We start from the raw sequence: 18,114 nt of genomic DNA, 5'->3' as shown, positions 1-18,114 counted from the left end.
GCATATTGCCAATACAATTGTAATCATCAAAGCGAGAAATGCATGTGTGATGATGGACTGAGCAGATTGTCCTTGATCACACAGGCTAGGACAGGCCGACCTGTTTGTTATGCTTAGCGCTACCTTATCAAATGTGTTGATTCTTAATTCAACAAGGATGTGTTCATAAAGTCATTCCTACAAGGGATTCAACACAAGAACACTGGCGGTAGCTGCTGAGGAAGTGAGCTGGAATGACAGACGTAGCGGAACTGGAGTTGTCATATACTAAGCATATATGGGTTGACACTATAAATTTATAACTGTAATATGTACACTGCCAGTCAAAAGTTTTTGAACAGTACGATTTTTTATGTTTTTGAAAGCCAAAGTGCAGCAAAAACAGTAAAACTTTTTTTGTGTTTACTATTTATACTAATAATTTTCTATTTGAATATATTTTAAAATGTAATTTATTTCTGAGATTTTTTAGCATCATTACTCCAGTCACATGATCCTTCAGAAATCATTCTAATATTCTGATTTGCTGCTCAAAAAAACATTTACATTTAGAAAACAGCTGAGTAGAATTTTTTCAGGTTTCTTTGATGAATAGAAAGTTCAGAAGAAAAGATCTTTTGTAACATTATAAATGTCTTTATTGTCACTTGTGATCAAGTTAAAGCATCCTTGCTAAATAAAAGTATTAATTCTATAATTTTTGTTCCAAAAAAAAAAAAAAAAAAGCTTGACTTCAAGCTTTTGAACGGTATAGTGTATAATGTTTCAAAAGCTTTTTATTTCAGATAAATGCTGATCTTTGGATCTTTCTATTCATCAGAGAATCTTGACTAAATGTACTCAACTGTTTTAATTGACAATAATAATAATAATAATAATAATAATAATAATAATAAATGTTTCTTGAACAGGAAATCTGCATATTAGAATGATTTCTGAAGGCTGGAGTAATGATGCTAAAAATGTAGCTTTGATCACAGAAATAAATTACATTTTAAAATATATTCAAATAGAAAACAGTTATTTTAAATATTAAAAATATTTCACAATTGTACTGCTTTTGCTGTACTGTGGTTCAAATAAATGCAGGCTTGGTGAACAGAAGAGACTTTAAAACATTGAATATCTTCTGGTTCAAAAACTTTTGACTGGTAGTGTATATACACTCACTACCGTTCAGAAGTTTGGAGATGTTTCTGAAAGTCTTTCAGACTCACCAAGGCTGCATTTATTTGATCAAAAATACAGTAAATATGTTAAAATTGTTAAATATTTAAATCAACTTTATGATTTTTTTTTTTAACTTACTTATGTTATTTTTAAAATTTTAAAACAATACTTTTTAAATATATTTTTAAAATGACTATCATTCCTATGATGGCAAAACTGAATTTCAAGAGCCATTACTCTTCAGTCTTCAGTGTCACATGATCCTTCAGAAATTAGTCTGATTTGCTGCACAAGAACCATATCAAATTATTAATTTTGGAAATAGTTGTGCTGCTTAATATTTTTGTGGCAACAGTGACCTTTTTTTAGGATACTTTGATGAATACTTTCACAAAAAAAAAAAAAAAATAAATAATAATAATAATAATAATAATAATAAATAAATAAATAAATATTATTTGAAACAAAAATATTTTGTGTCCTTATGACTTTTTTTTTTTACATCAGGATACTTATACTTTATTATATAAAAAATAATAATATATATTATTTGAAACAAAAATATTTTGTAAAATTATAAACGTCTTGATTGTCACAAAAAATGTTTGCGTCCTTATGACTTTTTTTTTTTTTTTTACAAGAGGATACTTTGACAAATACAGTTCAAAAGAACAGCATGTATCTGAAATAAAAATCTTTTATATTTAAAATATTAATCTTTTATAAAAATATAATAGTCTTTACTGTTACTTTTTGATCAACTAAACGCATACTTGTTGAAAATAGTATAATTTAATAGTATAATGTATATATATGTAAATATATACATATACACTACTGACCCCAAACTTTTGAATAATTATGTAAGTAGATACCTCACTATATGTAAAAATGGTTTGATATTTTTGTACATTATGGTTTCTTAGTTTTGTGTGTTATAACTACTTCATTGTTTAAATCTGACTAAAAATGTGAATTACACCAGTCTAAGAATGTTGCGAGAATCTCTTAATCTGGTGACACTTTTCTTCTTCTTTTACGTTTTTGTTTTGCATAGATAAATTACATTTGAGGAACAAACATAAAGGTACCGCATTTATTTTGATTGCTTTGACTGTCATTCAACGCATACACACACGCAAACACACACAAAGACAGATTATGAATTGGATACAAAAACAATTAAAAATGCAAATAAACAAAACAAAACAAAAGAAGGGTCACAGAAACAGACAATCAGATTTATTCATAAGCTCACCAACCCACACGAAAAAGCAGAATGCCGATTTTCCCATCAACAATGGTTTATGCATTCTTACCTCCTCCTCCAGCCAATCATTGTACTGTACAATGCTCGCCATAGCAACATCAGCCCCTTTCATGTAAAACGTGATGTCGCCGGTAGCCTCTTCCTGAAACACAATCAATTCAATAGAGAACACTTAAAAACATATCCAAATAATCTCTAAATCATTAGCATGTCTGACAGTAGAGCGCAAAACCACAGATGGTGCATGAAGCCCTTGAGATATCAGGAAATAAGAAGTCAAACAGAGAACGCAAAACTCCAACATAAACGCATGTCAAAAGCTCAGTCATAAATACTCTTCTGCATGTACTGTAACAGACAAACAAATAATACAACAAACATGACACACTCAGAAACACTCAAGTTTTGAAGTATATAATAGCTTACTCAACGAAGGCTAAAGGACACAAAGCCAGACTACAGAGGAAACAGTTCAAGTGCACACACATTTCACATATTCTCAGCGGATGTTTTTACAGTGTTTGAAATGAAGAAATATGGAATTTCGAACACATACAAACACACTTGCACACTTGTAGATGGACACCCACCCTGACAATAATGCCCATGCGCTTGCTCTCGGAGGTGAAGGGGAAGATCTGGAGGATGTAATAGGTCAAGATGTGTCCGGCTGGGGTCTTCAGCTGGAGGGACGTAAGGTCTCTGTTCACCAGAGTCAAACCCACACTCTCAGTCCAGCGCACCAGAGCCACCTACACAACACGTGAAAGCGTGTTTTGTTGTAAAAGATGTTTTTGCGACCAGTTACATGTGACTTTTTGCTCTCAATGATCAAATAATTCTTAAAGAGTTGGGTACTTTTATAGTCTTTTATAGTATGGCTGGTGATTAGATTTAAAAATGAGTAAATAAAACAAAAACTGTATTTAAGTTGAAAATACAATACAATACAATACAACAGATTGCATGCAACTAGAGAGATAGGTAGATAGGTAAATAATATTACATAGGTAAAATAGTAGATAGGAAAATAATATTAAAAAGAAAATATAATTGACAAACAAATAAACTATTATATGAATAATAATTTTAGTAAAATAAAATAAAGTTGTAGTTTTCTTTTTTAAAAAGTCGGAAGGCATCTTCATTTAAAACTAAAAAAAAAAGAAACTAGGCATAGGTCACTAATAAAATTTCTGAAAATCAAATTTGAGACGCTGATCATGTGAATTCTTGTACTGCCAAATTCTCTTGCTTCCACTGTAGCAAAGGATTCTGTTTCGATCAAAAACAATACAAAATCACCATTTTGTAATAAAATAAAATAAAATAAATAAATAAAATAAAATAGCACCTCTCTCAAAACAATTCTGTAATAAAATGGCACCTCTCTCAAAACACCATTTTGAAATAAAACAAAATAAATAAAAATAAATAAATAATAAAAATTAAATTAAAATTGTATTTAATTTAATAACACTAATAAAATAAAATAAAATAAAATAAAATAAAATAATAGCACCTCTCTCAAAATACCATTTTGGAATAAAATAAAATAAAATACATAAAAATAAATAAATAATAAAAATTAAATAAATTTTTTTATTTAATTTAACAACACTAATAAAATAAAATAAAATAAAATAAAAATGTAATTTAATTTAATAAAAAAATCTGAACCAAACTTCATTGCCAAAATATGTATATACACAATTAAATAAAATAAAATAAAATAAAAATAAAATAAAAAGCACCTCTCTTAAAATACCATTTTGGAATAAAATAAAATAAAATAGCTTTTTCTTTCAAAAAAAGTCTGAGGCATTTGCGTCTACACCTAAAAAGTTTTAGGATTTAAAATAAACAAAAACTAGGTCTAGGTCACTTATAAAGTTTCTGAAAATCTAATTTGATTCATTGACCATGTGATTCTTGTCAAATTTCTTCAGTCAAATTTTCAAATTTTCCTGTTCAAATCTTTCTGTATGACATAAAACATCAGTCATAATAAAACAAAAATAGATATTTAAATAAAATAATAAAAACAATTAATTAAATTTAACTGAATAACACTAATAAAAAAAATACAATAAAATAAAATAAAAGCATCTCTCTCAAAATACCATTTTGGAATTAAATTAAATTAAATTAATTTTTTTTTTTTTTTTCTTTAGACAAATAAAAAATGGCATTTACATTTACATCTGAAAAGTTTTAGGATTAAAAAAAAAGTAGGTCTAGGTTACTAATGACATTTCTGAAAATCAAATTTGAGACACTGATCATGTGAATCTTGTATCCAATGAAGCACAAGATTCTGTTTGGATCATTCTCAAATCATGCTGGACAGATTTATGCTGATAATATAGAATTATGCTCACAATAAAAATTATTTAAAAAGTGCATAAAATAAAAAAAGATTGCAAAAAATAATATAAAATCTTGTTCAGCTGCATCTCAGACTTCTTGACCACACTGTATGCACCGTTTATCTGAAGACCGAAAGGTTATAAACATCCCTGCAAATTATGTCTTTAAAATTCCTCTACAGCTCTGTGATTACAACTGCTTTCTTTGCTGTTACACACACCAGAACACAGCTAGAACTCTTGTTTATGGCATTTCAATGTGATATGACTAATTAGCCAGTCTTCTATAAACCTGACAGTGCTAAATGATGCCCTCAAGAGCACACACACATACACACACACAAAAGTAACTCAGGTGGTGGGGAAATGCCTTCAGGAGAAGAGCAGGGAACTGTTTTACGACACAGGGGAGAGCCTTTAATACACTCTATCAATCATTTCAGCAGTACAGGAAGAAAAGCTGTAATCATAAACCAAGATCACTGCGCCTTCAAGAAGCGGAGAGAGGATTGAAACCGCACCATGTGACCTACGACCACATGAAGACGTGGCTGTTATTTAATAAAGAGACCAGATGTGACAGGAAATATGATACGACGTCATAAAGAAGGCAAAGTGGAGATGGTTTTATCTGACAGGGCAGTTTCATCCAGGATTATGCTGAGAGAAAGTTTATCTGAACTCTATCTTTCGCCTGTCGTCATTATAACAGTATATTGTTTCACAATTTTTGAGCACTGACTTTTCATGACTTTTCAGTCGTTTGAATACTGGCTTTTTAAAAATAACTTCTTTTTTTGCATTTTAGAGTTATACAATAAAACAGCACCTCTCTCAAAACACCATTTCGGAATAAAATAAAATGGCTGTCTTTCAAAAAAGTCTGAGGCATTTACATTTACATCTAAAAAGTTTTAGGATTAAAAACACTAGTCTACACTAGGTCACTAATTCAGTTTCTGAAAATCAAATTTGAGACACTGATCATGTGAATTCTTGTCAAATTTCTTCAGTCAAATTTTCTTGCTTCCACTGGAGCACAAGATTCTGTTTGGATCTTTCTATATAAAATAAAATATCAATCAAAATAAAATAAAAATAAATATATAAATAAAATTTATATTTATAATATATTAAATAAAATTTAATTTAATTTAATTTAATAAAAAAAAATCTGAACCAAACTTCCTTGCCAAAATATGTACACACAAAATAAAATAAAATAAAATAAAATAAAATAAAATGTGGTTTTCTTTCAAAAAAAAAAAAAATCTGAGCCGTTTACGTTTACATCTAAAAAGTTTTAGGATTACAAACGCTAGGTCTAGGTCACTAACTCAGTTTCTGAAAATCAAATTTGAGACACTGATCATGTGAATTCTTGTCAAATTTCTTCAGTCAAATTTTATTTCTTCCACTGGAGCACAAGATTCTGTTTGGATCTTTCTATATAAAATAAAATATCAGTCAAAATAAAAAAAAAAAAATTAATATATAAATAAAATAAAATTTAATTTAATTTAACTTAATTAAAAAAAAATCTGAACCAAATTTCCTTGCCAAAATATGTACACACAATAAAATAAAATAAAATAAAATAAAATAAAATAAAATAAAATAAAATGTGGTTTTCTTTCAAAAAAAAAGTCTGAGCCATTTACATTTACATCTAAAAAGTTTTAGGATTACAAACACTAGGTCTAGGTCACTAACTCAGTTTCTGAAAATCAAATTTGAGACACTGATCATGTGAATTCTTGTCAAATTTCTTCAGTCAAATTTTATTTCTTCCACTGGAGCACAAGATTCTGTTTGATCTTTCTATATAAAATAAAATATCAGTCAAAATAAAATAAAACATAAATTCAATTTAATTTAAAAAAAAAAAAATTGGAACCAAACTTTATTGCCAAAATATGTACACACACAATAAAATAAAATAAAATAAAATAAATTAAAAAAATAATAATAATAATAAAATAAAATAAAAAATAATAAAAATAAAACAAAATAAAATAAAATAAAATTTGGTTTTCTTTCCAATTCTGTTTGGATCTTTCTATATAAAATAAAACATCAGTCAAAAATAAAAATAAATATAGAAATAAGTAAAAGTTAATTTAATTTAAAAAAATCTGCCTTGTCTAGTTAAAATTTACTTTTAAAATGAACATATCATAAATTATTAAATATTGTTGTTAATTATTTAATTATCTAGGCCTGAAAATTCTAATTTAGTTTTAGAATCCACATTACAAATTGCATTTCCCAATCACAAATTCATATTTAAAAATATGTGACTTGATCATCCTATTAATCAAAACCAGACTAAGACAGAATCCGCTTTAACCGCGTTCTAACAAAAAACACTCATTCTAAAAGAATTGAACATGCCATAACTCTCTTGTACGAGTGGCCCATCTTTTTGTGACAACTTGTATTTAATAGGCTAAAGGTTAGAGGTCAATACTATATTTTTCCTTGAAGAAGCAAAGGTCAACAGCCACTGAGCACTGTCATCTCATCTGAATAAGCCAAAACCGCTAATAAAACCATCAGTGAACTTCTATTACCCCCCATAAGTAAAACTTCATTATCGGACATAACAAACGGTCTTGCTCATGAGAATGTCCGATCATTAAAGGTCATGATAAACCTCTGACCCTTGACACTGCGGGGGTCAAAGGTCACAAATGACTTAAAGAAAGTGTGCGGAAAGGCATCTGGGATCTGGGATCTGGGATATTCAATCTTTGAACTCGACTCTCTTTAGGAATATTATCGCTATGCGTCTGTCATATTAAAGGCTGAAAAGGCTGGAGGTCTTTGAGCGAGCACACACAGACACAGGCGCTGATGAGAGTGACACGTAGAGAAAGACTAGTGTTAACCGCTAGTCTCTCAGAGAAAATTAAATATTGATCAATCCCGGAGTGAAGACGTTGGAGAGATAAGACCTGGGCATTAAAGAAAATAAATAAGTAGACACATCAAGGGAGAAGAGAGGACAGGCAATTCCACTAAAGAGGAAGATGGACAGATTTCTTTTTCCTTTTATCACTCTCAAAAGATATCTACGTCTACAGAAGGTCCTGAAGAAAAAGATGCTCGGTCTGTATAAAGGAAAAAATGAAGGAGCAACGGAATATTCTCAATTTATATAATGACCCGTGCATTTTCTTGAAAACAATCAATGCTTTGAAAACGATTGCCCTTCATTAGTTCATCTTCATTAGATCCTGCAGGGGAACAGCAAACATTGTACAGAATTATGTGAACGCTTAAAGGGCTAGTTCACCTAAACACAAAAATTGTGTCATTATTTACTCACTCTGATATGGTTTTATTTCTTCCACAGACACAAGAAAGAAAAGCCCCACAAGCTGTGAAGCTCTAAAAAGGCAAAAAAAAAAAAAACAACAACATAAAAATATCATGTGCAAATGAAAAGGAGGCTGTGAAAGACAGATTTTTAACGCTTTTTTTTTTTTTTTTTAAAGAAGTCTTTTCTGTTCATCATGCCTGCATTTATTTTATGCAAAGTACAGCAACTATTTCCACTATTTAAAATAACTTTTCTATTTCAATATATTTTAAAATGTAATTTGTTCCTGTGATCAAAGCTACATTTTTAGCATCATTATACCAGTCTTCAGTGTCACATGATCCTTTAGAAATCATTCTAATATGCTAATTTGCTGTTTAAGAAACATTTATTATTAATACTATTATTATCATCAATATTTAAAACGGTTGAGTACATTTTTTCAGGATTTTTTGATGAATTGAAAGATCCAAAGATCAGCATTTATCTGAAATAAAAAGCTTTTGTAACATTATACACTATACCGTTCAAAAACTTGGAGTCAGTATAATTTTAAATTTTTTTGTGGAAAGAAATTATAGAAATTAATACTATTATGTTTTTGAACCGTAAGATTTTTAATGTTTTTTAAAGAAGTCTCTTCTGCTCAGCAAGCCTGCATTTATTTGATCCAAAGTATAGCAAAAACAGCAAAAATTTGAAATATTTTTACTATTTGAAATAACTGTTTTCTATTTGAGTATATTTTAGAATGTAATTTATTCCTCTGATCCAAGTTACATTTTCAGCATCATTTCTCCAGTCTTCAGTGTCGCATGATCTTTCAGAAATTATTCAAATATGTTGATTTGCTGTTTAAGAAACATTTATTATTATTATTATTATTATTATTATTATTATTATTATTAATAATATGTAAAACAGTCGAGTACATTTTCAGGATTCTTAGAAAGATCCAAAGATCAGCATTTATCTGAAATAAAAAGCTTTTCTAACATTATACACCATACCGTTCAAAAGCTTGGAGTCAGTATAATTTGTAATTTTTTGGGGAAAGAAATTATAGAAATTAACACTTTTAAGTTTTTGGACAGTAAGATTTTTAATGTTTTTTTTCATGTTTTTTTTTTTTTTAATGTTTTTTTAATGTTTGTCTTTTCTGCTCACCAAGTCTGCATTTATTTGATCCAAAGTACAGCACAAACAGTAAAAATTTGAGATATTTTTATTATTTAAAATGACTTTTCTATTTGAATATATTTTAAAATGTAATTTATTCCTGTGATCAAAGCTACAATTTCAGCATCATTACTCCGGTCTTCAGTGTCGCATGATCCTTCAGAAATCATTCTGATATGCTGATTTTCTGTTTAAGAAACATTTATTATTAATATTATTATCAATGTAAATCAATGTAAAACAGTCGAGTACATTTATCTGAAATAAAAAGCTTGTGTAACATTATTCACTATACCATTTATTTCTGTGCAGTGTCCTTGAGTGTTATGAAAGGCGCTTCTAAATAAAATGTATTATTATTATTATCAATATTTAAAAGCTTGGAGTCAGTATAATTTTTAATTTTGGAGGGAAAAGAAATTTCAGAAATGAATACTTTTATTTAGCAAGGATGCTTTAAATTGATCAAAAGTGATGATAAAGACATTTATAATGTCACAAAATATTTTTATTTTGGATAAATGCTGTTCTTCTGAACATTCTATTCAAAGAAACATGAAAAATACTCAACTGCTTACAACATAATAATAACATGTTTTTAAGCAGCAAATCAGAATATTAGAATGATTTCTTAACAATCATGTGACTGGAGTAATGATGCTAAAATTCAGCTTTGAAATCGCAGGAATAAATCACGTTTTGAAATATATTCGAATAGAAAACTGTTATTTTAAATAGTAAAAATATTTCAAAATGCTTCTGTTTTTGCTGTACTTTGGATTAAATAAATGCAGGCTTGGTGAGCAGAAGAGATTAAAAATCTTACTGTTTAAAAACTTTTGACTGGTAGTGTACAGTCCATTCATTTGAATATGAAAGTTACAGTACTTTCATGGTGTTTTTTTTTTTTTTTTTTTTTTTTTTTTTGAAGAAATGCAAACATCATTGTGAAAAAGAAAGAAAGAAAGCAAAACAAGTTTAGAATGTTATGAGAGTGAGTAATCAATGACATAAATGTAATTTTTAGGTGAATTATTCCTCCAAGTCAAGCCTTCAACAACTCTTCATTCCCCCCCGATAAAAAATATATTTAACTATAATGAGTCTGACGTTTCCCTCCATCTATTTGAGGAGCGCTGCCATTGTGACATATGTTTGGCCTCAATGCCTTTTCTGCCATTTATTTAGTGCTTTTCTTACCAACAACTCATTCAAAATATTGTTGCTCTACAACGGATCTATAAATATCTACGATCTCTCAACACAAATGATGACCGAGTCCTTCCTGGTGTGTGACCTACCCCTGCCCCCTCTGCTTCTGATATTTATTGAGCCCTCTCAGATTTCTCTACTAACACAGAGTCTATATTACCATCCAATAAGGCAGTAAATTCAAGGCTAAAGTGGGGGAGTCATAAATACTAAAGCAGCGATATATAGGATTACACCGTTAGAGGAATGAGGAGACCAGTGTCAATGCAATCTATCTGATTTCTAAATAAAATAAATAGAAATAAAAAAAACTCCTGCTTTTTTGTTTTTTGCTGAAACCACTCAAGCAGTACTAAATAAATAAATAAATAATTAAATAAGTTGGTAAAGAGAAGTAAAATACTAAATACAAAAACATACTAATCAAAACAGCAAAGACAAAAAGTAAAATTAATAAACAAAACAATTTCTTTCAGGACATCCCATCGTTCTTACCTCATCAGGACTGGAGGCCTGGTACGTGCGGTTGTTGTCGCTGAAATCCTGGTCGGCCTCTGTGTTCTCTGGCTCCGTGCTGGCACCGTTAACACGAGACTCGTACACCGGTGTAACGTTGTGGCACAGGGCGATGGCTTTCACGGCCTCGTGGATCCGGCTACTCACGCTCTTGCGGACCTTCGGTGCGGGCGGCTGTGGTTTACGAGAGGGTGTTGAACTCGCACTATTGCCATTAGACTGCGCCGAGCTCACCTGGAGAGACACAAAGTTAAAATAATAAGAGTATGTCCTTTTGCTTACAAAGGCTGCATTTATTTGATCAATAAATATAGGAATACTGTGAAATATTATAATTTAAAACAACTGTTTTCTGTGTGACAAACTTGTTCTAATGTAATTTATTTCTGTGACGGCAAAGCTGAATTTTCAGCAGCCATTACTCCAGTGTCACCTGATGTTTCAGACATCATTCTAATGTGCAGAATAAAGGGTTCTTGGATGGAACGTGGATGGAATCATGGAATCCAGTCATAAAAACAGAATTTAGAGTTTAACTAGAATCTCACGGAATTTATCAACATTTGCATGAATTAATCAAAAGCAGGTCATCAGACTTAAATCAAATCGCGATATGGACCAATATTTGTAAGTATTAAGCCGCAAAATGACTATTTACACTAAATATGAATTCTGCATGTCTCTCTGTTAATAAATGGCGCAGACGCGCAGTTTTGTTTATTACTCATATTAAAGCTCGTGTGACGCTTGTGGTGATATTAATGGTGACATAAATGCATGAACAACATCTCCAGAACTGCTCTGAGAGTCACAGTGAGCATTTTACCGTTCTATCTGAGTTAAACTATCATCATATCATATACACAAAATAAAAGTTCGGTGAAGTTCGGTAAAGACATTGTGGCAGAAATACATTACTATTGCTCAGTAGAATGTATGTAATACTACTACTACAAAATTTATTAAAACCTTTTTTTAAGGAATAATCATATATTTCTTCAATGTTTTAATTGTAATAGTAAATTTATTTGTCAAAAAGTATATATAAATATATATTTTTATTTTCTTTAAAGGAGAAGTTCACTTCCAAAACAGATTCACATGTAATGTACTCACCCCTTTGTCATTCAAGATGTTCATGTCTTTATTTCTTCAGTCGTAAAGAAATTATGTTTTTTGAGTAACACATTTCAGGATTTTTCTCCATATAATAGACTGATATGGTGCCCCAATTCTGAACTTCCAAAATGCAGTTTAAATGCGGCTTCAAACGATCCCAAAAGCGGTTGTAAATGATCCCAGCTGAGAAAGAATGGTCTTATCTAGCGAAACGATTGGTTATTTTAATAAAAATAATACAATTTATATACTTTTTAATGTCAAATGCTCGTCTTGTCTCACTCTGCCTGGACTGTTTATGTTCCGGGTCATGACAGTTAGGATATGTCGAAAAACTCTCATCTCGTGTTCTCCCTCAACTTCTTATCATCTTATATTGCTGTTTTACCTTTTTTGTTAAGGGTGTTTGATCTTCTTGCATGTTCACTTTGCAAAGACTGTGTCGGTACTTCTGCAGTGATGTAGGATGATTTTGAAATGATTTTTGAAGTTGAGGGAGAAAATTCGATACCCTAACTGTCTTGAGCTAGAATACACAGAGCAAGGCAGAGCAGGACAAGACAAGCATCCTCTTTTAATGAAAATAACCGATCGTTTCACTAGATAAGACCCTTCTTCCTCGGCTGGGGTCATTTACAACCGCATTTGGGATTGTTTGAAGCCGCATTTAAACTGCATTTTGGAAGTTCAAAATCGGGGCACCACAGCACCATAGGAGAAAAATCCTGAAATGTTTTCCTTTAAAAAACATAATTTCTTTACGACTGAAGAAAGAAAGACATGAAAATCTTGGATGACAAGGGGGTGAGTACATTATATGTGAATCTTTGTTTTGGAAGTGGACTTCTTTACTTAAAAGATAAATGAAATGAATGCTTAATGCCTTAATTTCATAACCACAACAATGTACAACATTTCTGAGAAAAATAAACATTTCGCAAGGCTATTGCAAGAATAAATGAAACTTCTTTTAATGCATTAAAATAATTAGACATGCTAAAACACAGAATTTGGTAATAATAAAACATAAGGTGGGCAAAAATAAAACATTTCATAGGGCCCTAAACATATCATTTTTGTGAAACTTTTAATAAACTGATGTTAAATTGTTTACGTTTTGTGATTTGAATTAGACATGTTTTCTGATTAATAAAATTTTATTTAACCATTAAAAAGGAGGTCCAGAAAAATTAAAATGGAAAAAAATGGAATCCAGAAAAATTTAAATGAAAAAAAAACTGAATTTGGAAAAAAATCAGAATTTTGAGATATAATCTTGGAATTGTGAGAATAAAGTCAGTATTTTGAATTATAAACTCAAATTTACAGTTCTTTATTCTTTTATTCCATGGCTTCCATAAACTGCTACTTGAAAACTGTCCCCAGACAAGATATTTCGTATTTAATACACTTTAAATGTGCTGAAGTCCAACTCAAGATATACTTAAGTATATCTGATTGTGCTAAAGTGGAACTACTGCAAGTATACTTTAGGTACAGTTTAAATATTTTGCATTCAAGGACCGGTATTATTTAAAGATCATACAATTCTCATCAGTAGTGACATTAAAGCATATTTTAGGCTTAATATTAAGAAATGTGCATTGTGCACATGTAGTACTCCAAATAAAGTTTAATTAAAATTTTTATATCAGTAAGTCTCGAGTGATGTGTCAACTATACTTAGTATAAAATAAATGCATTTGAAATCTATTACTTTATCTATTATTTTACTTGGGCTCCATCCACAAAAAACACAGAACTGGTTTATAGCTGGTCAAGTAACATTTATGATTATCAATGTTAAAAACATTTGTGCTGCTTTATATTATTGGGGAAACTTTTAAGCATTCTTTAATGCAAAGTTAAAAAGAAAACCTTTTACTTGAAATAGATTTTTGTAACAACGCAAAACTGTCACTTTTGATTAATTTTTTGCATATTTAATGAATTAAATTAGTTTTTACTTCTTATTAAAGGAACAGTGAGAGGAAATATTGTGATTGCATTACATGATCAGCACAGCTATAGAGTAGTGCTGGTATTACGTCAAAACCCGGAAGAGTAATTCGCAGCTGGTTCTTTTGAGATTTTTCCAGGGGGGTTTATAGTGGGGTTTTTCAATTTATGAGTATAATAAAGCCTTTGATGTTCTACAACAAACTGCACACACTCACATCCCAAACGGTCTTATCTAGTTACTTACTAAAAACATACGTTTTTAAAAATAAACAACTGCTTCAAAAAATGTGTTTACGGCATGGGTGTGTGCAGTTTATGTTTTAGAACAAAACATCAAAGTACCATCAAGTTATCTTTACCACAGGCTTTATTTTACTCAAAATTGAAAAATCCCATTATAAAGCCCCATAGGAAAATCTCTAAGGAACCAGTGGTGAAATAGCCTTCTGGGTTCTGATGTCATACCTGCACCAATCTATTCCTATCATTCCTATATCTCTTAGAAAAAGTCACTCTTTCCTTTTACTAACAGCAAGAAGTATTTGTTTCAAAAAGGTCAGTCAAATTATGTCAGAATCTGTGTAAACATAGTATACGAACAGGAGACTGGGTCAGGAAGCGTATGCTGATAATTCATCTTCCTGTGCTCTTTCAGTCTCAGGACACACTGGGCAAAAAAAGCGTGAAGATCTCATCAGTGTCTCCCCACATGGCGATGTCGAATCCCACCCTGACTCTGAAACTTATCAATTTACATAAGCACCACTGTGAGTCTTCTTGTGTGTGTGTGTGTGTGTGTGTGTGTGTGTGTTTGACAGGGGTTGCTGTGCTCCACTGGAGCAGGAGATTTCTCTTGATGAACTCCTCTTTCCTCAGAGCTCTGCCGAGGGGAAGAGATGACAACCTGCACACAGCCCTCAAATCGCAGATGCAGGTACATAAAAACACCCCACTGCTGGAATGTTAGGTTGCTAATTTAACATGACATCTGAATATATATTTAAGTAGTACATGTGTGATTACATAAATCAACAGTCAGCCAGTTATATGCAGGCTAGAGTTAAGGGGAGACACTGCAGGCAAAAACACGTTTTTTTCATGCACCTGTTAAGTTTGAGATTTTGGGCTTTTTGCTTTTTAATAAATTGTTTTTTCAGACTAACTGAAAGATCCAAAAGACACGGTTAAGTGTTTCTTCAACAGCATTTAATCTATTTGCGTCAATAGATTTCAATTACAATACATATTTTTAAAGGCCGTTTTCTCAAAATGAATTTTTCTCCTACACTGAGCCATAAATCTCCACTTCAGTAGCACTTACACAAACCAAACTTTAAATATTTATTCCTATCTACATCCTAAAGGTATTTACAGAGGGATTTGTTCATTTATAATTTGGTTGATTATATAAAACATTTTATTCCCCACATTTTTGTTAAAATTAGTAGTAAAAATAGTGTTTTTCTGAATTATGGAGGGACAAAAATGAGATATCCAAAATTCCCTTTTGACTCCAAAATGTCAAAAAAATGTCCAATGTCATCCAGTGTTTAGATTTTTGTACTAGAAATGTATGCAAATTAGCACATATTTCATTAAATAATGCCTCATTCGCATATTTAAACCTAACATTTTAGAAAACTTGTAATTAGAGATCGACCGATATATCGATTTACAGATTTTTTTTTTCACGATATTTAAGCATTTTACCGTACTCGGTTATCGGTTTTGTAATATCGGGTAACGCCATCACCTTGTGGGTGTTTTGAGAACTGCGCGCATGCAGCGTGCCCTTAGGGGAGACCCGACAACAACGGCGTGCAAAGGTAAAGCATAGCCTACTTTCTTGCTTTGCTGTAATTAGTAAACTTTATTTAATATAACAGCCATTAATGCTCATATTAGATGTGATACATAAATGCCTGATATGTAGCTAGTTTATGCAGCTTGGCTCTAAGAAATTACAGTCACGTAAAATAATTTGTCAAGTCCTGTCCCAATAAACATAACTTTGCCTGAATTAAATAATATACATCCATGAATGAGCTCATGTTGAAAATAAAAGCACTGAATTGAATTCTTTCTCTGTTGTCTATATGCTTATCATTCGTCTCGTGAAGTCGCTTTCATTTTGCTGTTCACTCACCGGGTTGATGCTCTGATGGCCACCGCATGTAACTTTTAACAAGATTCATTTGTTTAAAACACCCTCAATTATATTAACATTTACTATATAACCATTATTTTTCTAATACACTTCTAAATATATACAACTCTATGGAATTTTTTTTATAATCTTCGCCAGCGATCACAGTTTGAGTATGCTTCTATGTAAATGCATAGATAAACCATGCTGTCAGCAGGCATTTCAGAATAGAACGACGAAAACAATATTAGTAATTCTGATATAACAAACCAGTTGAGAAATACAATAAAATATAAACGGAGCAATTCCAATAGGGTCCTCGCACTGCAGTGCTTGGGCCCTAATGATGTTCTGTTTGTTATATTTCAATATTCCAGAAAATATTAAGTGAATTAACATTATCCAGTGAATTCTTCACTCTTTAGCCTATTAAACGGCTTATAAACTGTAGTTTAAAACAAAGTTGATATGACTCCTGTCCTCCTTTATTTATTTTCTCCATTTCAAAACATTCTACATTCTACATTTATTTTGCTTATTAGTGTTGCAGCTGAAGCGTTTTATAAATAAAATGTTTTTATTGTTGTAATATGAAGATTAAATTTAACATGAAAGACTGCTAATGTTCAACACTTTTTAAGATGACTGAAAGGAGGAAAAACCAAAGGGAAGACTGGACTTCACTCAGTCACTGATTTACTTATTTTCTTATAATGCATATCGGTTATCGGGCACATAATTATGCAAATAATTGATATCGGTATTGGTTATAAAAAAAAAAAAAAAAAAAAAAAAAAAAATCAATATCGCTCGATCACTTCTTGTAATACAAAAAATGTTTGCAATTATTAATGCAGTCAATCAGCTGGGTGACGCGATAATTTTTTTTTTACTATAACTAATTTTTTTTTTAACCCTATTCACCTGCAGGTTTTCACCTTAAAAATGTCCCTCATTTTTTAGATTATATTTACGCCGATTAAAAAAAAAAAACACTAATAATAAAATAGTATATAACTAATCTTTAGCGAATCTCAAAACGAAAATCCATTTTATAGTGCACATTATAAATAATTTGATGTCTAAATTCACTTGTAAAATTTTAAATAAACGATTTTATTAAGGTTTTTTTTTTTTTTTTTTAATTAAAAAAAATATTAAGAGAGAATTTTAATATTAGCCATTTATCGGTTATCAGACGTAACATTATTGGCATTAGTAAGAATTTTAATATTATGTTCTCTCTAAATTAATCTTTTATCTCAGATAAATCATATTTATATTTAATAACATTATATTTATGCAAGACTAATGGCAAAAAACTAGCACTGTGTAGAAAATTATTCTGTTCACAGTTTAAATCAACAGTTCAAATCAGTTTAAAGTGATCAAGTGACTAAATGATCAGAATTCCTAAAAAATAGTAAATATACAATGTGTTTACATATACATTTCTACACTATTCAGTGGTCCATATTCATGTTCAACTAAAAGGTTAGTGCCACAAAAATGACATACTTTGCATTTTAAGTTTAACAGAAAAGTTTATGGAAAAGCGAAGATGTTAAGCCACAATGCTATGAAAGAGTCACATGTTTGTGAACTGAAGGTCCTCTGAAAGTTAATTTTCTCACCTTTTTAATTTTCGTTCAGTGCCACAAAAATGATATATTTCACCTTTACAGTACAATTTTATGGAAAGCTAAGAATGCTATTATTGAGCCACAAAAAGCCTGCGAACTGAAGGTTTTGAACTGAACTGCACTGTATACATACAAGTATCAAATTTTGACATTTCAAAATGCAATTTGAGTTCAAAATCCCAGTTGGACACACAAGGTCTGTC

At 30.5% G+C, this 18,114-nt stretch overlaps 1 protein-coding gene across 2 annotated transcripts in view; it reads right to left on the bottom strand.

The window, feature by feature from the left end:
• Positions 1-18,114, bottom strand: part of atp9b (ATPase phospholipid transporting 9B) — a 69,388-nt gene that overhangs the window by 16,127 nt on the left and 35,147 nt on the right. For both annotated transcript variants that reach the window (XM_051137195.1, XM_051137196.1), the window contains exons 15-17: positions 11,021-11,275; positions 3,031-3,192; positions 2,490-2,582 (exon numbers count right to left, since the gene is read on the bottom strand). In XM_051137195.1, the coding sequence (XP_050993152.1) occupies positions 2,490-2,582; positions 3,031-3,192; positions 11,021-11,275 (510 nt within the window). The remainder of the gene's footprint in view (positions 1-2,489; positions 2,583-3,030; positions 3,193-11,020; positions 11,276-18,114) is intronic.

The sequence above is a fragment of the Labeo rohita genome, chromosome 19 (genome assembly GCF_022985175.1).
Source record: "Labeo rohita strain BAU-BD-2019 chromosome 19, IGBB_LRoh.1.0, whole genome shotgun sequence".
Classification (NCBI taxonomy): domain Eukaryota; kingdom Metazoa; phylum Chordata; class Actinopteri; order Cypriniformes; family Cyprinidae; genus Labeo; species Labeo rohita.
The sequence above is the reverse complement of the archived record's forward strand: the minus strand, read 5'-3'. Positions and strand labels throughout refer to the sequence as shown.